This window comes from Piliocolobus tephrosceles, chromosome 21 (assembly GCF_002776525.5).
Source record: "Piliocolobus tephrosceles isolate RC106 chromosome 21, ASM277652v3, whole genome shotgun sequence".
Classification (NCBI taxonomy): domain Eukaryota; kingdom Metazoa; phylum Chordata; class Mammalia; order Primates; family Cercopithecidae; genus Piliocolobus; species Piliocolobus tephrosceles.
The window spans coordinates 7633187-7657140 of record NC_045454.1 but is presented as its reverse complement, the minus strand read 5'-3'; the positions used below and the strand labels follow the sequence as shown (position 1 = coordinate 7657140).

General features: G+C 53.3%; 1 protein-coding gene across 1 annotated transcript in view; it reads left to right on the top strand.

Annotated features, from left to right (window-relative positions):
- The window catches only part of MYBPC2 (myosin binding protein C2), a 36558-nt gene extending 12926 nt beyond the window's left edge, over positions 1–23632 (top strand). Inside the window, exons 10-28 of the mRNA XM_026448390.1 lie at positions 157–281; positions 373–478; positions 2382–2554; positions 4806–4971; positions 7752–7858; positions 8203–8232; positions 8691–8830; positions 10953–11112; positions 11198–11302; positions 12055–12243; positions 12429–12563; positions 16020–16187; positions 16346–16434; positions 16534–16729; positions 17044–17183; positions 18541–18700; positions 18904–19040; positions 21632–21818; positions 23506–23632. Of these exons, the coding sequence (XP_026304175.1) occupies positions 157–281; positions 373–478; positions 2382–2554; positions 4806–4971; positions 7752–7858; positions 8203–8232; positions 8691–8830; positions 10953–11112; positions 11198–11302; positions 12055–12243; positions 12429–12563; positions 16020–16187; positions 16346–16434; positions 16534–16729; positions 17044–17183; positions 18541–18700; positions 18904–19040; positions 21632–21818; positions 23506–23516 (2524 nt within the window). The 3' untranslated portion in view covers positions 23517–23632. The remainder of the gene's footprint in view (positions 1–156; positions 282–372; positions 479–2381; positions 2555–4805; positions 4972–7751; positions 7859–8202; positions 8233–8690; positions 8831–10952; positions 11113–11197; positions 11303–12054; positions 12244–12428; positions 12564–16019; positions 16188–16345; positions 16435–16533; positions 16730–17043; positions 17184–18540; positions 18701–18903; positions 19041–21631; positions 21819–23505) is intronic.
- Positions 23633–23954: the final 322 nt, after the last annotated feature.

The following is a 23954-nucleotide window of genomic DNA, read 5'->3' as shown; positions in this document are numbered from 1 at the left end:
TAAATAAAAATAAATAAATAATTGAAACTGGGCTCTCAATCCCTTTCCACACAATTTGGTTCTAAGAGAGAGACTTGCCTTGAGAACAAGTGAGCAGAGCTACCAGGGCTAGGTGGATGCTACATGCCCTGGTTTGAGGTGAGACTTTTGCATCAGGTACGTGTTTGAGAATGTTGGTAAGAAGCGAATCCTCACCATCAACAAGTGCACGTTGGCGGATGACGCTGCCTATGAAGTAGCTGTGAAGGATGAGAAGTGTTTCACTGAGCTCTTCGTCAAAGGTGAGGATGGATTCAGGCCTGAGCCTGGAGAGGGACTGGAACTCTGGAGGGGGTCCTGAAATGACTGACCTCCTGTCCCCCTGCCCCACAGAACCTGCAGTCCTGATTGTCACACCTCTCGAGGACCAGCAGGTGTTTGTGGGTGACCGGGTGGAAATGGCAGTGGAGGTGTCAGAAGAGGGTGCCCAGGTGATGTGGTAAGTGACCCTTGATCCCTGATCTCCATACAGCTGCACATAGCTTCTTTGCCTCTGCCCTGATCCTTATGGGACCTCTTGCGACTTCTCTTGGAGATTTCTGACCTTTACTCAGTAGTCACCCCCGGGAGATCTCAGCTTTTCTCTATAAATCCTTACCTTCACCTAAAATTGTTTCTAGAATTTCTGACCTCCACCCATCCTATCCTCTTCAGGATCCTTTTCCTGATCTCCACTGTTCCATTAAATATTGATTCATCTGACCAATCATCTGTCCCTTGGTCCATCTATCCATGTATCCACTCATCCACCTACTCCATCCATCCATCCATCCATCTGTCCATCCATTCATCCATTTACTTAACCATTCATCCACTCATCCATCCATCCATCCATTCATCCATTCATCCATCCATCTACGCACTTAACCATCCAATCATCTACTTAATCATCCATCCATCCACTTAACCATCCATCCATTCATCCACCCATCCATCCACTTATCCATCCATCCATCCATCCATCCATCTACCCACTTAACCATCCACCCATCCACCCATCCATCCATCCATCCACCCACCCATCCACCCATCCATCCATCCATCCATCCATCCATCCACCCACTTAACCATCCATCCATCTACTTAACCATCCATCCATCCATCCATCCATCCATCCCATTGACCCATTCATCTATCTACTCATTCATATATCCACTCTTCTATTTAGGTTGCCATCTAGTCATCCATCGACCTATCAATCCAGAGATCTATCCATCCACTCACTCACTCAGTCACTCACCTGCGTACTTACCCACCATCTACCCATCCATTCATCCATCTATGTACCTATTCACCAACCCAACCAATATTTATCGAGCACCTGTTGTGTGGTGGTACTCTTCTACATATCAGATATATGGGGAGAAAAAAATGTCAACATGGTACCTGCCTTCATGGCATTTATAATCTCCTAATTTGGTGATAGTGGTGGTGGTGGTGATGTGTGTGTGTGCATGTGTGTGCTTAGGAGACAGATAGGCATTAGTCAAGTCGTCACATACATACATATGAAAGTTCCATTTTGAGACTGGTTTGAAAGGAGCAGTAATGGATTCTGTAACAGCTTCCCAGGAGGAAGGGATTCAGGAGGTCAGGGAAGGCTTCCTGGAGATGACAATTGAGCTGAGAACTGAATGATGCGGAGATATAAGTGAAGAGAGAAGGGGAGAGTGCCCTGGACAGGGAAAACCATTGGCAGAGGCCTCAACGTGTGATGTTTCTCTGAGACCCTAGGGCTTCCTCTGTGCTGACCTCTGCCCGTGACATCTTTTTGGGTCCCCTGACTTCCAGCCAATACCTTGAGGCAATTAACTGTGTGTGGCCTGTGACCTCCTCCTGTCTCTCCCCGCTGCCCTTTTTCTGTTGTTGTTGAGACAGAGTCTTACTCTGTCACCCAGGCTGGAGTGCAATGGCATGATCTTGGCTCACTGCAACCTCCACCTCCCGGATTCAAGCAGTTCTCATGCCTTAGCCTCCTGAATAGCTGGGATTACAGGCGCCCGCCACTACACCTGCCTAATTTTGTGTTTTTTTTTAGTTAGAGATGGGGTTTCACCATGTTGGCCAGGCTGGTCTCGAACTCCTGACCTCAGGTGATCCACCCACCTCTGCCTCCCAAATTGCTGGGATTACAGGCATGAGCCACCGTGCCTGGCCCTCTCACTCCCCTTCACCTGACCTGTGACCCTTCCACTCAAGATGCCTCTGCCACCCTTTATGTCTCCTGTCTCTGGGGACCTGCCTTCTGACCCCTCTGCGTGGGCCCCCGACTGACTCTCCACGACCCAGTCCGAGGGCTGTGCTGTCTCCTCACATCCCGCTCTCTGTCTCATTCCACCTAGGATGAAAGATGGTGTGGAACTGACTCGGGAGGATTCCTTCAAGGCCCGGTACCGCTTCAAGAAGGACGGGAAGCGCCACATCCTCATCTACTCAGATGTGACCCAGGAGGACGGGGGTCATTATCAGGTCATAACCAATGGCGGCCAGTGTGAGGCCGAGCTGATTGTGGAAGGTACGGGGCCTCCAGGTGGGGCAGGGGCTGTACTGCGCATGCTTCTCCACACAGCTTGAGGCCTCCGGGTGGGGCAGGGGCTGTACTGCGCATGCTTCTCCACACAGCTTGAGGTTGCTCAGGCCCCCAGTCTGGAAGTGGTTCCTGACTCCTCTCTTTCCCACACACCCTGTGTTCAGCCCACCAGGGAGATCTGGTGGCTCCAACTTCAAAGCCAATTTTGAATCCAGCCAAGCTTGGTGGCTCACGCCTGTAATCCCAGGATTTTGGGAGGCCGAGGCGGGTGGATCACTTGAGCTTAGGAGTTCGAGACCAGCCTGGCCAACGTGGTGAAACTCCATCTCTACTAAAAATACAAAAAAATTAGCTGAGCGTGGCAGTGTGCACCTGTAGTTCCAGCTACTTGGGAGGCTGAGGCAGGAGAATTGCTTGAACGCAGGAGGCAAAGGTTGCAATGAGCCGAGATTGCGCCACTGCACTCCAGCCTGGGCAACAGAGCAAGACTGTCAAAAAAAAAAAAAAAGAAAGAAAAGAAAAGAAAAGAAAAAGCTGGGTGAGGTGGCTCACACCTGTAATCCCAGCATTTTGGGAGACCAAGGCAAGTGGATCACTTGAGGTTGGGAGTTAGAGACCAGCCTGGCCAACGTGGTGAAACCCCACCTCTATTAAAAATACAAAAATTAGCTGGGTGTGGTGGTGTGCACCTGTAATCTCAGCTACTTGGGAGGCTGAGGCAGGAGAATCGCTTGAATCCAGGAGGCAGAGGTGGCGGTGAGCTGAGATCGTGCCACTGCACTCCAGCCTGGGCAACAGAGCAAGACTCTGTCTCAAAAAAAAACTAAAACTAAAACTAAAAATAACAAAAATTAGCCGGAGATGGTGGCACATACCTGTAATCCCAGCTACTCAGGAGGCTGAGGCAGGAGAATCACTTGAATCCAGGAGTTGGAGGTTGCAGTGAGCTGAGATTGTGCCACTGCACTCCAACCTGGGTGACAAAGCAAGACTCCGTCCTAAAAAAAAAAAAAATCTGAATCCAACCACAAGCCCCCCTGTCACTGTCCCCGCCTGGCCCAGGTCTTCCTCCCCTCATGCCTGGACTGGTGCAGTTGTCTCCTCTAGTCACTCTGTGTCTATACTTGCCCCCTGACCTCCACCCCCAGTACCCGCGAGAGTGAGCCTCGTAAAACGTAAGTGAGATGGTGAAAAGAAACAGGTCTGTAGTTCAGGAAACAGTGCTGGGTCCGTGTCAACGTCCTGGTTTGGATACTGGAGTCCGTTATGTACGCCGCTGCCAGTTGGGGAGGCTGGCTGAAGAGCACACAGGACTCTATGTGCTATTTTTGCAAGCTCTTGGGAGTCTGTAATTCTGTAAAAATAAAAAACAAGTCATTTATGGGCCAAACAAATGATGGTATTTCCATATCTAGCCATAAGAGAAGAGAATGTTTTAGACTGGGCATGGTGGCTCAGCCCTGTCATCCCAACTCTTTGTGAGGCCGAGGTGGGAGGGTAAATTGAATCCAGAAGTTCAAGGCCAGCCTAGGCAACATGGCAAGACCCCCTCTCTGTAAAAAAAAATCAGGCCGGGTGTGATGGTTCAGGCCGGGCTTGGTGGCTTATTCCTGTAATCCCAGCACTTTGGGAGGCCGAGGTGGGTGGATCACCTGAGGTCAGGAGTTCAAGACCAGCCTGGCCAACATGGTGAAACCCCATCTCTACTAAAAATACAAAATTAGCCGGGCGTGGTGGTGTGTGCTTGTAATCCCAGCTACTCAGGAGGCTGAGGCAGGAGTATCACTTGAACCTGGGAGGTGGAGGTTGCAGTGAGCCAAGATCACGCCATTGCACTCCAGCCTGGGTGACAAGAGTGAAACTCTGTCTAAAAATATATATATAAATAAAATAAAATAAATAAAAACCTCAACGTGCTGGGATTACAGGCATGAACCACTGTGCCTGGCCACCTCAGGGCCTTTGCACGCTCCAGTCCCTCTGCCTGGGAGGCTTTTCTTCATCCTCTGGTGGATTCCTCCCTGCCTCCCTCAGGCCTCCTTGCTCCCTCTTCTGTTTCTTTCTTCACCATCTCCCACTAGCATGGGAGCTTCCCAAGGCCACTGGGTTGTTTCTGGGTTGTCCATGGCTGGTATCCCCAGTGCCTAGACCAGCGCCTGGCATGCAGTGGGTGCTCACAAGTGTCTGTGCACCAACTGGAGTAGTGACAGCTCCCTGTCTTTCTCTCCCTGACCAGAGAAACAGCTGGAGGTCCTGCAGGACATCGCGGACCTGACAGTGAAGGCTGCAGAACAGGCTGTGTTCAAGTGTGAGGTGTCTGATGAGAAAGTGACGGGCAAATGGTATAAGAATGGGATCGAGGTGCGGCCCAGCAAGAGGATCACCATTTCCCATGTAGGCAGGTGAGGAGTGGGCTGCAGAAGTGGCTGGGGGCAGGGTGTGTGTAGCAGTTAGCTTTAGCTGCATAACAAGCTGTCCCCCACTTTTTGTTTTAATTGAGATGGAGTTTCTCTCTTGTTGCCCAGGCTAGAGTGTAATGGCATGATCTCAACTCACTGCAACCTCTGCCTCCTGGGTTCAAGGGATTCTCCTGCCTCAGCCACCAAGTAGCTGGGATGCACCACCACGCCTGGCTAATTTTTTTGTATTTGGTAGAGATGGGGTTTCACCATGTTAGTCAGTCAGGTGGGTCTCGAAGTCCTGACCTCAGGTGATCCACCTGCCTCAGCCTCTCAAAGTGCTGGGATTACAGGCATGAGTCACCGCGCCTGGACTTTTTCTTTTCTTTTTTGCTTTCTTTTCTTTTTTCTTTTTGTTTTTTTGAGACAGAGTCTTGCACGGCAACCTCCAACTCCAAGGTTCAAGCGATTCTCCTGCTTCAGCCTCCTGACTAGCTGACACTACAGGTGCACACTACCATGCTAATTTTTGTATTTATAGTCAAGACGGGGTTTTGTCATGTTGGCCAGTCTGGTCTCTAACTCTTGACTTCAGGTGATCCACTCACCTCGGCCTCCCAAAGTGCTGGGATTACAAGTGTGAGCCACCACTCCTGTCCCATCTCCAAACTTAGAGGTTTAAAAGGATGAAGATTGGGCTCGTTGCAGTGACTCATACCTGCAATCTTGGCACTTTGGGAGGCCAAGGCAGGAGAACTTCTTGAGCCAGGAGTTCGAGACCAGTCTGGGCAACATAGTGAACCCCTCTCTCTAAATAAATAAATAAATTAGGATTCATTTCATCTTGAGTCTGCAGGCTGGCTGGGGGCTGGCTGATCCAGGATGGCCTCATTCTTACCTCTGTGGTGGCAGGACCTGGGCCCTGCTGACTTTGCCTGGGTGCTGTCAGGACCTCAGCTGGGACAGTTGGGCACCCAGCACACTGCTCCCTATGGCACCCCCTCCTCCTCCAGTGAGCTCAGCCTAGCACGTTCATGTGGCAGAGGCAGAGGTCCTGAGAGAGCATGGTAACAAACAAGACCTTTGTGGCCCAGGCTGGAAACTGGTCCAATGCCACTTCCGCCATAGTCTGTTGGGCAAGGAAAGTCCCAGGTCAGCTCTGAGTCAAGGGCTGGGAAGCAGATTCCACCACTTGATGGGGATGCTGCAAGGCCGCATTGCAAGGGCATGGACACGGGCAGAGAAAAGTCTCTGGCCATATCTGCTAACAGTCCACATGGGCGCCAGCTCAGAAAACAAGAAGCTGGAATTCAACAGGTCGCACGTGGACACCTAAGACAAACACGTGGTTACCTGCAGAATGCATGATAATCTTCGTGACGCCCGGAGAGTGTCGGCCGTCCAGGGCTTCCTGGCAACAGCTCTTAGTGGGAGGCAGGCGTTCCCTGTGTTCTGTGTAGGGAACCATGCCGGCTGGTGGTCTCAATAATGATGATAATGGGCCGGGCGCGGTGGCTCAAGCCTGTAATCCCAGCACTTTGGGAGGCCGAGACGGGCGGATCACGAGGTCAGGAGATCGAGACCATCCTGGCTAACACGGTGAAACCCTGTCTCTACTAAAAAAATACAAAAAACTAGCGGGGCGAGGTGGCAGCGCCTGTAGTCCCAGCTACTCGGGAGGCTGAGGCAGGAGAATGGCGTAAACCCGGGAGGCGGAGCTTGCAGTGAGCTGAGATCCGGCCACTGCACTCCAGCCTGGGTGACAGAACGAGACTCTGTCTCAAAAAAAAAAAAAAAAAAATGATGATGATAATGGCCAGGCACGGTGGCTCACACCTATAATCCTAGTGCTTTGGGAGGCCGAGTACTTTGAGAGGTAGATCACTTGAGGTCAGGAGTTTGAGACCAGCCTGGCCAACATGGTGAAATCCCCATCTCTATGAAAAACACAAAAATTAGCTGGGTGTTGTGTTACACGCCCATAGTTGCAGCTACTCGGGAGGCTGGGGTGGGAAAATCATTTGAACCCAGGAGGTGGAGGTTGCAGTGAGCCAAGATCATGCCATTGCACTCCAGCCTAGGTGACAGAGTGAGACTCCGTCTCAAACAAACAAACAAAAACAACGACACATAATGATGATAACACATCCTGACGCTTATAGGGCACTGACTATGTGCCAGGTACTTTTCTAGGTGCAGTGTTTTTTTTTGTTTTTTTGTTTTTTTTTGAGACATGGTCTCAACGTGTCACACAGCCTGGAGTGCAGTGGTGCAATCACGACTCACTGCAGCCTTGACCTGGGCTGGAGCAATTCTCCCACCTCAGCCTCCCTAAGTGCTGAGATTACAGGCATGAGCCACCATGCCCGGCCAAAGAACAGTACTTATTTATTTATTTATATTTATTTTCTGTAGAGACAGGGTCTCCCTGTGTTGCCCTGGCTGGTCTCGAACTCCTGGGCTCAAGCAGTTCTTGATCCTCAGCCTCCCAAAGTGCTGGGATGTGAGCCACTGCACCTTTTTCAATGCTTTACAACAACCTTCATGTAGACTGGTATCATTACCCCTATTTTATAGATGAAGAAACAGAAGCACAGAGAGGTTGAGTAACTTGCCCAAGGTCACACAGCTACCGATTTGAACATAGGCCACAGCATTCCAAAGCCCTGGATAAGAATGCAGGCATGTGAATTGCACTGAGGGAATCTGATGAGACGGTGTAGTCCCATAGTGGTCCCCATTGCAATCTGGCCCGAACCCTACCCTGCTCCCCCACGCCTTAGGTTCCACAAGCTGGTGATCGATGACGTCCGCCCAGAGGATGAGGGAGATTACACGTTCGTGCCTGACGGCTATGCCCTGTCGCTCTCAGCCAAACTCAACTTCCTGGGTGAGGAGGCCCCTTCCTCCTTCCCCGGGGGCTATAGGATCCACCTTCCCAGACCCAGGGCCCGGGATGTCCCCCTCCAGGATTAAGGTTCCCTGAATGCGAATGAGGACAACAGCAAGCCTCTGTCCCGCTCATGGCTGGCGTCAGAAGATGGAGGGAAAGCACTGAACTCACCGCCGCCTGCCGCCTGGGAGGAGGGGTGGCACCTGGGCCTGAACCTGTCCCCAGCACCCCAGTTCCCAGGGAGACTGCCAGACCCCGTCACCTCTTCCTCTGGGCTGTGAAGGTGGGGTGAGGGGCCTGCTGGGTTTAGACCTAACCGTCCACTCTTCTTTGTCTTCCAGAAATCAAGGTGGAGTACGTTCCCAAGCAAGGTGAGCACCACCGGCTGCGCTGGGAGCGGGTCCGAGGGAGGAGGGGCGGGGCGAGGACGGATGGGCGGGGCGCGGGAGGATGGGTGGGGTGAGGAAGGAGAGGCGGGTCTGAGGGGGAGGAGCGGGGCTGAGGGAGAAGGGAAATGGCCGAGGGAGGAGGGGCGGGGGGTGCTGAGGGAGGGAGGAGGGGCGGGGAGCCCACAGACGGGGGTGGGGGCGGTCGGCCAAGAGAGGAGGGACTGGAGTCGGAGGGAGGAGGGGCTGGGGGCCTGGACCCCTGGGTCTGAGGGAGGAGGGGCTGGGGGCCTAGACTGTAGGGTCTGAGGGAGGAGGGGTTGGGGGCCTGGATCTCTGGGACTCTCGCTGTTGGAACCCAACTTTTCGGAGATCCTCTGGTGCCGACTGGGAAGGCCCAGCCTCCCACCTCCAGGGTCCCGGTATCTCTTCTGTGCCACCAGAACCACCAAAGATCCACTTGGATTGCTCGGGGAAGACCTCAGAGAATGCGATTGTGGTTGTGGCTGGAAACAAGCTGAGGCTGGACGTGACCATCACAGGGGAGCCCCCTCCCGTCCCCACCTGGCTGAAGGGAGATGAGGTGGGTCGGGCCGCCCCTCCGTCCTGACTCCCTTTCCCTTTAGGCAAGTCTCTTTCCCCCTGAGCCTCAGTTTCATCCTCTATAAAATGAGGGTGATGATTCCTTCTTCACAGGGTTGTTTTGAAGATTGGAGATTATGTTTGTCCATCACAGGTGTGGGCCTAGTACAGGGTGGACTTTCCATCCATTCATCTTTCAGTTAATTAATCAAGCGATCGATCAGTTTAGCCTTCCAGCCATCCAGTAACTCATCCACCCATCCAGCTGGTGATTTTTTCATCAACTAATTGGTTAATTCACCCAGCCATCCACTCATCCAGTAAATAATCCGTTTGTCCATTTATCCATCAACCAATCCAGTTATCCATTCATCCAGAAACACATCTACCCACTTATCTATCTATCTATCTATCTATCTATCTATCTATCTATCTATCTATTTATGTATCTATGTACATATGTATGTATCTATGTATGTATGTATGTATCTATGTATGTATCATCTATGTATCTAATGTATGTATGTATCTATCTATGTATCTATCTAATGTATCTATCAATCATCTATGTATCTATCATCTATGTATCTATCATCTATCTAATGTATGTATATATGTATGTATCTATCTATGTATCTATCTATCTATGTATCTATCTACCTATGTATGTATGTATGTATGTATGTATCTATCTATCTATCTATCTATCTATCTATCTATCTATCTATCTATATTTTTGAGAGGGGGAATCTCACTCTGTCACCCAGGCTGGAGTGCAGTGGCATGGTCTTGGCTCACGGCAACCTCCACCTCCCAGGCTCAAGTGATCCTCCTGCCTCAGCCTCTTGAGTAGCTGGGACCACCATGCCTGGCTAATTTTTTGTATTTTTGTAGGGACAGGGTTTCGCCACGTTGCCCAGGCTGGTCTCGAACTCCTGAGCTCAAGCGATCCTTCCACTTTGGCCTCCCAAAGTGTTGGGATTATGGGTGTGAACCAACATGCCCAGCCATATCTATATATTCCTATATCCATCCATCCAACAAACATTTTAACCTTGCATGTCCCAGGCCCTGGGACAGCTCGATTTTTCATTTCTCCTCTGTGCTTCCATTTCCTCTTCTGTAAAATGGATAGACTTGGCTCAACATCCATCCATTCCCTCACTCAGCAAACATCCCCTAAAGTTTCCTTTGCACCAGGTGCTGAGGCTGCAACCGTGAGTCAGATGCAGCTCCTGCCCTCCAAGAGCCTTCGTTTTACTTAAAATTTATTTATTTTTAAATGTGAGACAGGGTCTCACTATTTTGCCCACGCTGGTCTTGAACTCCTAGGCTTGAGTGATACTCCTGTCTCAGCCTCCCAAAGTGCTGGGACTACGGGCATGAGCCACCTCGTCCCTCTCAGGAGCCTTCACTCTTGCAGAGACGCAAACACCTGCCCGAGCAGCCACGGTCCAGGGTGCTCTGGCTGAGATAAAGGGAGGTTCTAGAAGCTATGAGAACCCAGGGGCTGGAGCCAGCACTTCCAGCTGAGGGTATCCAGGAAGGCTTCCTGAAAGAAGCGTCTTCTGGGTGTGTCCTGAAGGATGAATAAGAGCTTAGTGTTGCATGCACAGGGACCAGCCTTGCAAAATCTCTGGGACCAGGCAGTCTGCTTTTTTTTTTTCCAGATGGAGTTTCGCTCTTGTTGCCCAGGCTGGAGTGCAGTGGTGCGATCTCGGTTCACCACAACCTCTGCCTCCTGGGTTTAAGCGATTCTCCTGCCTCAGCCTCCCGAGTAGCTGGGATTACAGGCATGCACCATCAGGCCTGGCTAATTTTGTATTTTTAGTAGAGACGGGGTTTCACCATGTTGGCCAGGCTGGTCGCAAACTCCCAGCCTCAGTTGATCTGCCCGCCTCGGCTTCCCAAAGTGCTGGGATTACAGGTGTGAGCCACCGCACCCGGCCCAGTCTGGTGTTTTTAACGAAGGACGGCATGTGGAGGAGGGCAGTGGAGCGAGTGAGGACTCTGTGTGTCGATGGGGAATCACGGGAGGATTCTGAGCAGGGGAGTGGCAGAGGCAGGCCTGGGTTTGCTTGGGGACACGATGGGGTGCGAGGCCATCTTGTGGCTGTGTCCAGGTATTCACGACCACCGAGGGCAGGATCCGCATCGAGAAGCGGGCTGACTGCAGCAGCTTTGTGATTGAGAGCGCAGAGCGGGCAGACGAGGGCCGCTATACCATCAAGGTCACCAACCCCGTCGGCGAGGATGTGGCTTCCATCTTCCTGCGGGTTGTGGGTGAGCAGAGAAAGCCGAGGTGGCCGGGCCAAGGGGTGACTCCCTGAGACCCTGAGGGGCCACCTGACTCTCCTGCCCCCTGCAGATGTCCCAGACCCCCCGGAGGCCGTGCGCATCACCTCGGTTGGAGAGGATTGGGCCATCCTTGTCTGGGAGCCACCTAAGTACGATGGGGGGAAGCCGGTCACCGGTGAGTGCCTCTGTCTTCATGACCTCTGACCTTCCCTCCTTCTGCCTTCGTTTTTGTTTTTGTTTTTGTTTTTGTTTTTTTTTTGAGATGGAGTCTCACTCTATCGCCCAGGTTGGAGTGCAGTGGCTCAATCTTGGCTCACTGCAACCTCTGCCTCCAGGGTACAAGCAGTTCTCCTGCCTCAGCCTCCCAAGTAACTGGAATTACAGGCGCCCACCACCACGCCCGGCTAATTTTTGTATTTTTAGTAGAGATGGGGTTTTACCATGTTGGCCAGGCTGGTTTTGAACTCCTGACCTAAAGTGATCTGCCTACCTCGGGCTCCCAAAGTGCTGGGATTACAGGCGCCAGCCACGGCGCCAGCCTCTGCCTTCTCCTTGACCTCCCAAAGCCCTTAGCATCCTCAGTGACCTGCCTCTGACCCCTGATTTTCCATTTTGTCGTCTCAATCCCTTTGCTCTTCCCTCTTCCTTTACTCGCTGGTGACCTGGGAATTCTCACTTTGACCAATAGCCTGGGTTTTTCTATGGCTCCTAGCCCCCTGGTTCATGAGCTGTGACCCCCTCTTGATTCCTGACTCCAGGACTGGTGGCCTCTGAATGCTCTGTGGCCCCTGAGATCCACCTAAGATTCATGGCCTCAGACCGCCCTGGGTCATGTGATCTTCTGGATATATACGATCTCACTCCCCCAGCTGACTTGTGCCCTGTGCCCTCCCGTTCCCTCTTCTCCTCTCTGCTTGGAGCCTCCAGGGTACCTCCTGGAGCGGAAGAAGAAGGGCTCTCAGCGCTGGATGAAGCTGAACTTTGAGGTCTTCACAGAGACCACCTATGAGTCCACCAAGATGATCGAGGGCATCCTCTATGAGATGCGTGTCTTTGCCGTCAATGCCATAGGGGTCTCCCAGCCCAGCATGAACACCAAGCCTTTCATGCCTATTGGTAATGTCCCTCCTCACTCTGATCCATTAACCCCGTCCACCTCTGGCCCATCTTTTGCCGGTCATCAGTCTCTGACCCTACACCCTGGCCTTCTGACCAATCATTCTACCTCTGACCCCTGCCCCTTCCTGCTGGCCCCTGACCCCTCATTCCCCTCATATCCTCTTTTTTCTGGATGCTTCCAGCACCTACGAGTGAACCCCTGCACCTGATAGTGGAGGATGTGACAGACACCACCACCACACTCAAGTGGAGGCCTCCGAACAGGATCGGGGCAGGTGGCATCGATGGGTACCTGGTGGAGTACTGCCTGGAAGGCTGTGAGTGATCCTGGCAGGCCTGGTGGGGGTGGTGGCTAGCACAGGTGGGTATCCAGTCCAGGGAGCTGAAAATAGCACCGTGCAGGGAGGGAGGTGGGTGCGTGGTCTGCTCGTGGTTTGTGTCGGTACTGTCATAAATCCCTGGGATGGGATCCCTAGTGACTAGTATGTTTTCTCTCCCTTCTTCCTTTCTACACCCATCCTCCATACAGCAGTGACTTTCTGTCCATTCCATCTGTCCTTCCATCCCCCCATTTATCTTTTTTCTTTTACCTCTACGACTTCTTTCTTTCTTCTATTCATTTATCCATCTAACCAATCTTTCCTTCATCCATCTTAACATCCACCCATCCATCCATCTGTCCACCTGTCTGTACATCCATCCATCCATATTTCCATCTATCTGTCCATCCATCCATCCATCCATCCATCCATCCATCCCTCCCTCCCTCCCTCCCTCCCTCCCTCCCTCCCTCCATTCGTCCATCTGTCCACCGTCCATCATCCATCCATCCATCCATCTATCCATCCATCTGTCTATCCATCCTTCTGTCCATCCATCCATCTGTCCATCCATCCATCCATCCATCCATAGTTACTTCCTTCGTTTCTCTCTCTCTCTCTTTTTTTTTTTGAGACGGAGTCTTGCTCTGTTGCCCAGGCTAGAATGCAGTGGTGTGATCTCGGCTCACTGCAAGCTCTGCCTCCCAGGTTCACATCATTCTCCTGCCTCAGCCTCCCAGGTAGTTGGGACTACAGGCACCTGCCACCACGCCCGGCTAATTGTGTGTGTGTGTGTGTGTGTGTGTGTATTTTTAGTAGAGATAGGGTTTCACTGTGTTAGCCAGGATGGTCTCGATCTCCTGACCTCGTGATCTACCTGCCTCGGCCTCCCAAAGTGCTGGGATTATAGGCGTGAGCCTCGGCGCCCGACCTTCTCTCTCTTTTTTAATTTTTGAGATAAGATCTCACTGTGTTATCCAGGCTGGAGTGCAATGGCACAATTATAGCTCACTGCAGCCTCAACCTCCTGGACTCAAGTGATCTTCCCACCTCAGCTTCTCAAGTAGCTGGGACTGCAGGCATGTGCCACCACACCTCGCTAATTTTTTGATTTTTTGTAGACACAGGGTCTTACCATGTTGCCCAGGCTGGTCTCAAACTCTTGGGCTCAAGCCATCTCTCCACCTTAGCTTCCCAAAGTGCTGGGATTACAGGTGTGAGCCGCTGTGCCCAACCCCTTTTTCCCTTTTATTGCTCCCTCTTTCCCTTTCTCTCTGTCCTCCCTCCCTTCCTTCCCTCCTGCTTGCCATTCACTTGTCTACCCAGTCATCCATCCATCCATCCTTGTATCCATCTGAAAATCATTTGAATCATCCAACCATCCTTTCAGGAGCTTTTTTTTTTTTTTTTTTTGAGACAGAGTCTCACTCTATTGCCCAGGCTGGAGTGCAGTGGCGCAATCTCACTGCAACCTCCGGCTCCTGGGTTCAAGTGATTCTCCTGCCTCAGCCTCCTGAGTAGCTGGGATTACATGCACCCACCACAATGCTCAGGTAATTTTTGTATTTTTAGTAGAGATGGGGTTTCACCTTGCTGGCCAGGCTGGTCTCGAACCCTGACATCGTCATGATCCACCCGCCTCGGCCTCCCAAAGTGCTGGGATTACAGGCGTGAGCCTCTGCACCCGGCCCAGTATCATTTTTTCATCCATATATCTATCTCTTCACCACTATCTTTGCTTCTTTCCTTCTTTCTACCTATATAGCCATCCAACCATCTGTCCACCTAACTAGCCATTGTCTTTCTGCCTTTCCATCCATCATCTGTACCTCCATACATCCACTCTCCATCCTCCACCAAACAAACATTTGCTGAGCACTGACTTGTGTCCGGCCCAGCGCCATGGCTATGGAGATGTCTCAGACACAGCCATCTCTCTGGGAGAACAGACGAGATCACCTCGACACAATATCCCCGACCTTAAAGTCAGACAGATGGGGGTTCCAACCCTGCCCCTCCACTGTCTAACTGTGTGTTCTTGGGCGAGTCTCTGAGCCTCAGTCTTTTCATCTAACCATGGCGAAGACAGTTCTCATCTTGACAGGGTACAGTGACGATGCACTTGAGAATGCATGGAAAGGAGGGATGGTTGAACCCTCATCAGCTTCCTCCCTCCTCCTCTCCGTGTGCTTTACCCCATTCCTCCCTGGCCGGCTGCTCCCACCCTGACATTTCAGAAGCCAGCTTGTTAGAGTTCACTCTGTTGATTGCTGCTTTGAGCCAACAGCCATGAGTTTCCCAGCCCACGGCCATAAACCCAAGACAGAAAGGCATGTAACAAAAAGCAGGCAATGTGAAGAGCTCTGACCCTGTCCTCAGCCCGCCCTCCCAGACACCCACCTGGCTGTGCCCTCAGACTGCGCCATGATCCCTGCTCCTCTGTGCCAGCCTCGCAGGAGAGCAGAGCTTGAGAGCATGCTGGAGTCAGACAGGCCTGGGTTTAACATCCGAGTCCACGGAGCCTGAGCTGTGTGTCTGTCCAGGCAGGTCTCGAACTCCTGGGCTTGAGAGATCCTCCTGTCTTGGCTTCCCAAAGTGCTGGGATTATAGGCATGAGCCATTGCACCCGGGGAAAGTTTTTTTTGTTTTGTTTAGTTTTGTTTTTTTGTTTTTGACAGAGTCTCGCTCTGTTGCCCAGGCTGGAACGCAATGGGGTGATCTCAGCTCACTGCAACTTCTGCCTCCCAGGTTCAAGCGATTCTCCTGCCTCAGCCTCCTGAGTAGCTGGGATTACAGGTGCCTGTCACCTTGCCCGGCTAATTATTGTATTTTTAGTAGAGACAGGGTCTTGCCATGTTGGCCAGGCTGGTCTTGAACTCCTGGACTCAAGTGATCTGCCCACCTCAGCCTCCCAAAGTGCTGGGATTACAAGCATGAGCCACCGCCTCCAGTCAAAAGTTCTTTAACCTCTCTGGTCCTCATCCTAACATGTTAGGGACGGTTTCTCACCCCTAACATGGGGATAGCACAGGGTTGAGGTAAGAATTAATGAACAACGCCTGTAATCCCAGCACTTTGGGAGGCCGAGGTGGGCGGATCATGAGGCATGGTGGTGGGCGCCTGTAATCCCGGCTACTCAGGAGGCTGAGGCAGGAGAATCACTTGAACCCAGGAGGTGGAGGTTGCAGTGAGTCAAGATCTCGCCATTGCACTCCAGCCTGGCGACAGGGCAGACTCCATCTAAAAAAAAAAAAAAGAATTAATGAGCGAACAGATGTGCCACCCTTAGAGCCTGGCCATGATGAATGCTTACCTAACGCCAGCTGCTGTTGCTGCTTCTGCTAGGAACTTACCCAGTTCTCACTCGCTGCGTGGGGCCCAAATCCCCGGGAGAAACGGGAGCGGAGGGTGGGAGGAGGGCATGAGATCCGCCAGCAGGGCCTCTCTCTCCAGCGGATGAATGGGTCTCTGCCAACACGGAGCCCGTGGAGCGCTGTGGCTTTACCGTCAAGAACCTCCCGACCGGAGCCAGAATCCTCTTCCGAGTCGTTGGGGTCAACATCGCGGGGCGCAGCGAGCCGGCCACCCTGGCCCAGCCGGTCACCATCAGGGAGATTGCGGGTGCGTGGCCCCTGACCCTGCGCTCCGAAAGACCAAGCTGGCGTCGTCCCGCCTGCCCTTTCCGTCTGCTCGACAGGACCTCCCCAGTCTCATCTCCACTGGCCCCTGAACGTGCCCCGGCCCCCCGCTGAGCCCCCTCCCTGTGTTTGCGCCCTCAGAGCCACCCAAGATCCGGCTCCCCCGCCACCTCCGCCAGACCTACATCCGCAAAGTGGGAGAGCAGCTCAACCTTGTCGTCCCCTTCCAGGTCAGGGAAGTGGGATCAGGGGCCCGGGGTCCGCTCCTGCCGCAAGCCCCCTTTGTGCGGGTGGAGCCCCGCTGACCCCGCCCCGCCCTCTCCCCAAAGGGAAAGCCCCGGCCCCAGGTGGTGTGGACCAAGGGCGGGGCCCCGGTGGACACCTCCCGCGTGCACGTGCGGACCAGCGACTTCGACACCGTGTTCTTCGTGCGCCAGGCGGCCCGCTCCGACTCCGGGGAGTACGAGCTGAGCGTGCAGATCGAGAACATGAAGGACACCGCCACCATCCACATCCGCGTCGTGGGTGCGCGCGCTGGGGGGGGGCCCCTGGTGGTCGGGAGGGGCAGGGATGGGGAGCGATGAGGGAGGAGGTGAGATGAGGTGTGGGAGAGGAGGTGAGAGATGAGGGGTGGGAGAGGAGATGAGAGATAAGGAGTGGGAGAGGAGATGAGAGATAAGGAGTGGGAGAGGAGGTGGGAGATGGGGGGTGGGAATGGAGGTGGGAGAGGAGGGGGGGGAGAGGCGGGGGGGGAGGGGGGGGGGGTGGGGAGGGGGGGGGAGGGGAGTGGCTGGACATCCCAAAACCCGGACTGACTTGTCACACTTCCCCACTTCCAGAAAAGGCTGGGCCCCCCATAAACGTGATGGTGAAGGAGGTGTGGGGCACGAACGCGCTGGTGGAATGGCAGGCCCCCAAAGATGATGGGAACAGTGAGATCACGGGGTACTTCGTCCAGAAAGCAGACAAAAAGACCATGGTGAGAGAGCAGAGGGGGCGACGGGGAAGAGCCGGTGAGGTGGGCAGAGCAGGTGCAGATGTCCCCCTTTCACAGCTGGAAGGGCAGGGAGGGGCCCAGAGGCTGGAGGACGGGCTGGGGCCGGGAGGGAAGCCTTTTAGCTGAGACTCGGCACGTGATGGGTTTTCATTTTTTTTTCACAGAGGTAAACATCACATAATGGAATTAGCCATTCGCTGTTTTAAAGCGAACAATTCAGCAGCCCTTAAGACATTTGCAGGGTTATGCAGCCACCGCCTCTACCCAGTCCATTTTCATCCCCCAGAGGAAGCCCTGTATCCAACAGCGCCACTCCCTGGTCTCCCCTGGCCCCAGACCCTGGCAGCCACCGATTTGCTTTCTGTCTCCCTGGATTTACCTACTCTGGACATTTCATACACATGGAATCCTAGCTATGTGACCTTTGTGTCTGACTTTGTTAACTCAGCACAACATCTTCAAAGTTCATCCATGCTGCAGGGTGCAGGGTGTGTCCATGCGGCAATCCTGTTTTTAGAATTATTTTTTTTGAAACAGGGTCTTACTCCGTCACCCAGGCTGGAGTGCAGTGGCGCAATCTCGGCTCACTGCCTTCTCTGCCTCTGAGCTCAGGTGATCCCCCCTCATCTTAGCCTCCCAAGTAGCTGGCACATGCCACCACGCCCTGCTAATTTTTGTAGAAACGGGGGTCTCACTACGTTGTCCAGGCTGGTCTCGAACTCCTGGACCCAAGTCATCCTCCCACTTCAGCCTCCCAAAGTGTTATTACAGGCGTGAACGACTGCACCTGGTCTTAATTTCTTTTAAATTTTTTAAAATTTTTATTTTTGAGACAGGGTCTTGCTCTGTCACCCAGGCTGGAATGCAGTGGCATGTTCATGGCTCATTGCAGCCTCAAACTCCCAGGTTCAAGCAATCCTCCTCCCTCAGCCTCTCGAGTAGCTGGGACTACAGGTGCTGGCCACCAGACCTGGCTAATTTTTTGATTTTTTTGAAGAGACAGGGTTTCGCTGTGTTGCCCATGCTGGTCTCGAACTCCTGGGCTCAGGTGAGCCTCCCACCTTGGCCTCCCAAAGACCTGGGATTACAGGCGTGAGCCATGGTGCCTGACTCCTTCTTAGAGTTGAATGATGTTCCCTTGTCTGGGCTGACCAGTCCATCCCTGCACTGATGGGCGCTGGGTTGGTTCCACCTGTTGGCCACTGTGAGTAATGTGCCACGAGTGACAAGATTTTTAAACACTGGATGTGCTCTTCTCACCCTTTCTTGCGTCTGTGTCTGTGTGTAATCCTGTGATCCTGTGGCCCCGACCCGCCTGGTCCCTCCGTCCCCACACTAGGAATGGTTCAACGTCTATGAACGTAACCGGCACACTAGCTGTACTGTGTCCGACCTCATCGTGGGCAATGAATACTATTTCCGAGTTTACACTGAGAACATCTGTGGGCTCAGTGACTCACCTGGTGTCTCCAAGAATACGGCCCGCATCCTCAAGACAGGTACAGCCATCCTGCTTCACGGCCCAGGCCCGCCCCTCCACCCTCTCGCCCAGGTCCCACCTGGACTCCCCCTGCTCTCCCCTGCCCTCCCCACTGGGGTTGACTGCACCTAGTTATGGGGGAGAAGTGATTGCGGTTTGTTCCGCGGCTGGTGTCGGGATGATCTAGATCAGTCACCTCACGGGTGCATCCTCTCTCCCCAGGAATCACCTTAAAACCGTTCGAGTATAAGGAGCATGACTTCCGGATGGCTCCCAAGTTCCTGACGCCTCTCATAGACCGGGTGGTCGTGGCTGGGTACTCAGCGGCTCTCAACTGCGCTGTCAGAGGCCACCCAAAGGTGCCTGGGCAGGGACCCAGATCTGTGTGTGTGTTGCTTTGTGGGGAATCTTCCACACAACAAAGCCCCCACTCCCCATCACGCCAGTTCTTCCTCCCCAAGTTCTCTGTCTCAAGGGATTTAGTCACTTAAAACAATTTTTTAAATTGATTTTTTTTGTTGGTTTTTTGAGACAGGGTCTTGCTGTATCACCCAGGCTGGAGTGCAGTGGTGCGATCACAGCTCACTGCAACCTTGACCTCCTGGGCTCAAGCGATCCTCCCACCTCATCTTCCCGAGTAGCTGGGACCACAGGCATGAACCACTATGCCCAGCTACTTTTATGGTTTGTAGAGATGGGGTCTTGCTATGTTGTCCAGGCTGGTCTTGAACTCTTAGGCTCAAGTGATCCTCCTGCCTCGGCCTCCCAAAGTGCTGGGATTACAGGTGTGAGCCACCACGCCCAGACTGGACTTGCTCGCTTTTCACCCACTTCCTGTTAACTCCTCTGACCAGAGCCCAAGTCTCAGACAATCAATCACACCTTGCCTTTGGCTTCCTGCCTTTTTCCTTCCTTTTTTTTTTTTTTTTTTTCTGAGACCAGGCTGGAGTGCAGTGGTGCAATGTTGGCTCACTGCAACCGCCTCCCAGATTCAAGCGATTCTCCTGTCTCAGCCTCCTGAGTAGCTAGGATTACAGGTGTGCACCACCATGCCCAGCTAAATTTTGTATTTTTACTAGAGACAGGGTTTTGTTGACCTCAGGTGATCCACCTGCCTCGGCCTCCCAAAGTGCTGGGATTACAGGTGTGAGCCACCGCGCCCGGCCTCTTGCCTTTTTCTTTGTCCCCTGTCAGGTAATAGCTTGTTTCGGCAGCTTGAGGAGAGGGCCATTGAGTCTCTCTTGCTCTGTCCAAGGACAAATGCCAGTCCCGTGGAAAAAGAAACCTTGGGAGCAGGGGCAGCCTGAACCGCCGTGGCTCCCCAGGGTCTTCCTGTCCAGCCGTTTCCCGACTGCTCTTTGGGAGTGTGGATACTTGCAACCTAGAGCTCGTTTAGACCAGGGGTTGGCAAACCACCGCCCATGGGTCAAATCCACCTGCCACCTGTTTCTCTCAATAAAGATTTATTGGAACACGGGCCGTGCACATTTGTTTATGTTTTGTTTACAGCTACTGCAGACAAAATGTAAATAAATGTGCGTGGCTCATGTTCTGGACCCAGAGACCACAGGGCCCAAAAAGTCCGAAATATTCACCATCTGGCCCTTTATAGGAACGGTTTGCCAGCTTCTGGTCTGGGCTGTAGGTTCTTCGCTTTAGCCCCCTTAAGGCATACCATGGATTCATTGGTTCACCATCTCCATCTCTGTGTACTTTATTCACTAACTCCACTCATTCATGTCTCTCATTCCACTCATTTATCCACCTACCAATCCATCCTTTACTCAGTTCATTCCTTCACTCCATTTGCTTATTTACAGCACTCTTTCATGCTCTCATTCATTTATTCACTCCATTTATTCTTTAAACAAACATTTTCAGAGGCTTTCAATGACCTGGGTGATTCGAACAAGAAATTTCCTCTATGTTGAGGGAGACTGACATTTGCCCAGAGTCACACAAATAATATAAAATTATAAAGGGCTGGGCCAGACACGGTGGCTCACACCTGTAATCTCAGCACTTTGGGAGACCGAGGCGGGCAGATCACCTGAGGTCAGGAGTTTGAGACCAGCCTGGCCAACATGGCGAAACCCCATCTCTACTAAAAAAAAATACAAAAATTAGCCAGGCGTGGTGGTGAGTACCTGTAATCCCAGATACTTGGAAGGCTGAGGCAGGAGAATCGCTTAAACCCAGGAGGTGAAGGTTGCAGTGAGCCAAGATTGCGCCACTGCACTGCAGCCCAGGAAACAAAGCAAGATTCTGTCTCAAAAAAAAAAAAAAGGGGCTGGCAGGGCACAGTGGCTCACTCCTGGAATCCCAGAACTTTGGGTAGCTGTGGTGGGAGGTTGGCTTGAGGCCAGGAGTTTGAAACCAGCCTGGGCAATATGGTGGAACCCATCTCTATATGCAAAATAAATACAATTATAAAGGGAGGCAAGTGTGTGAGAGAAACACAGGCAGAGCGTAAAAACCGGTATTTCCGTTCCAGTCTAGGGGCCACGAAGGGACGTGTGAACTGAGGCCTAAAGGATAGGTTAAAAAAAAAAAAAAAAAAAAGGAGGGAAGGGCAGCATGGAAGAGGGAACAGCCAGTGCCAGGGTCCTGAGGTGGGCGCCTGTGTGGTCTGTTTGAACGACAGCGAGGTAGCCTGTCTGGCTGGAGCAGAGAAGTAATGGGGATCAAAGACTGTGGGACCCTGTGGGCCACGACAGTGAGCTTCTTGTCCTGAGAGCAATGGGAAGACCGCACCATTACCCTGTGAAGTAGGGACTATCAACCTGCTTTTACAGAATAGGAGACTGAGGGTCAGGGAGAAGTGACTCGCCCCAGGACATCCGGCAAGAGCGTGGCAGAGCCTAGAACCCAGATCTGCTTCCCGAGCCCCATTTTGTCATTGCCCAGGGACCCTCTCTAAGTTGGCCTCCTCTCCCTTGACTCTTAACAGCCGAAGGTGGTCTGGATGAAGAACAAGATGGAAATCCGCGAAGATCCCAAGTTCCTGATGAACAATTACCAGGGGGTCCTGACGCTGAACATCCGCCGCCCCTCGCCCTTCGATGCTGGGACTTACACCTGCCTGGCCGTCAACGAGCTGGGCGAGGCGCTGGCTGAGTGCAAGCTGGAGGTCCGAGGTGAGGGCGTGGCCGTCCCCAACACTGGCTGACCGTGGCTCGGGCCCTGTGCCAGCCCGGCCAGAGGCCCTGGGCTGAGCACCGCTGAGATCTGGAGACAGTGAGACCCACCCTCTGGGAGGAGGACTGGGAAGCTGCTGTCCTAAAGGCAGCACAGGGCATCATAGGAGTTGCGGTCGGGGAGCCCCGGACCCAGCTTGGGCAGGAATCAGATTTTTCCGAAGGAGTTGAAGGACAATGAAGAGGGAGGCTGAGTGAGAAGGGCTTAGCAAATGTCCCCAAGGCCTCCAGTGTACCTGGGTCCCCGTAGACAGACGGGTTGACAGAGTGAGAGCAAACATGGGTAACAGAAATGACCAGGGGCGGTGGGAGCTCCCAAAAGTGCCTCCCCTCCATAGCATGTCCCCATGCTCTCACCCACCTGCCCCTGCCTCTCCCTGCCCCGTCCCCTCATCTCAGTCCCAGAGCTCCAGCCCCAACGAAAGCTACATCCTCTTCCTCCCGGATTCCATTTCCAGCCGCCTCCCTGTCTCCAGTCTCTCCAACCTGCCACCCACCTTCACCCCTGGACTGGCCCCAGAGAGCTCTCTCTATCCAGAGCTGCTCTGCCCCAGCCCTGATCCCAGCCTGCTGGGGGCTCCCCACCACCCCAGCGCCCCTCCGCCTGGTGTTCACAGTGGTGTGTCTGCCTCCGGCCCCCACCCACCCCGGTTCTTTCCACATGGTGTCCCAGCCACACCGGGCTGTTGGCCGTTACACTGGCCAGGCTTTCCTGCCACCGGGACTTGGCCCAGGCTCTTCCCTCTTCCTGGAACACAATTCCCCTGCTCCTTTACCCTGTGCTCCGGCCCATCAGACACCTGCCAGTCAAGGCTCAGCAAAGAGGCCACTAACAGTGTCCCTCAGAGCAGGATGACATCAATGTGGACTTCCAGAGTCCCTCCCGGATGGTGACTTCTGACCTCTGACTCCCCTGGCTCTGAGAACAACCGAGCAGACAGGGTGGCTGGGGACCCTTAACAAAGGCTGAGAGAGGATACTTTCTGGCCAAGCACGGTGGCTCTCGCTTGTAATCCCAGCACATTGGGAGACCAAGGCAGGCGTGTTGCTCGAGCCCGGGAGTTCAACACCAGCCTGGGCAACATGGCGAAACCGTCTCTACTAAAAATACCAAAAAAACAAAAATTAGCCGTGCGTGGTAGCACATGCCTGTCGTCCCAGCTACCTGGGGGGCTGAGGCAGGAGGATCACTTGAACCGGGGAGGCCGAGGCTGCAGTGAGCTGAGATTGTGCCACTGCACTCCAGCCTGGTGCAACAGAGTAAGACTCTGTCTCAAAAACCAAACCAAAACATCCCCGATCACTGCTCTTCCAAGCCCACCCAATTTCTGATATTCTGCTGTCTCCCTGATTAACTATTGAATCAGCTCACAAAAATCCCGGCCTCAGGATTCCAGTGACCGCCTACAGCCAGCAGCTCAGCACGTCCCCACCTGGGATCCAGAATAGCAGTAGTCAGGCGCACTGTGACCTGGGTTGTCCAGCCACAGTGACCTGGGATGGGGCGGGACGGTGACCGTCATCCTGTCTCCCTGCTGGTCATGTGGACACAGCAGCCAAAGGGGCCTGGGGCTTCAGGAGGAGGCGTGCCCCGGCCTGGCTCACCCGCTTTCTCGTTTTCCTGCAGTGCCGCAGTGAGACCTGTCCCCTACCTGCCAAGACAGTTGGTGGCGGAGTCCTGACCCTAATCCCCAGCCTCCCGGGACTGTGTTCTTTCTGGAGTTTTTGCTGAGAACAAAACAGTGTTGTCTGGACCCTGGAGTGTCTGTCCTTCTTGCCTCTGCAGCTCCGTCTTCCTCCTGCAGGGGGTTGGTCACCCCGGGGTTGGCGATGGGAGCAGCTGCATCGACACAGGCCGCGGTGGGGTGGCCTCTCGGAAGAGCTACTTTAGTGAGGCAGCCATGTTGTTACTGCAAGCACAGAGCATCAGAGGTGAACCCAAGCCCACGTGGAGGCCGGCCCCAGCGGAGCTGCTGGGAGGGAGGGAGGATGCAGGCTGGGGACAATGAATGTGGCAGCAAGTCAAAGACGCACCCAGGCCACGCCCAGAAGGCTGCTCTACTGAGGCAGCTGTGT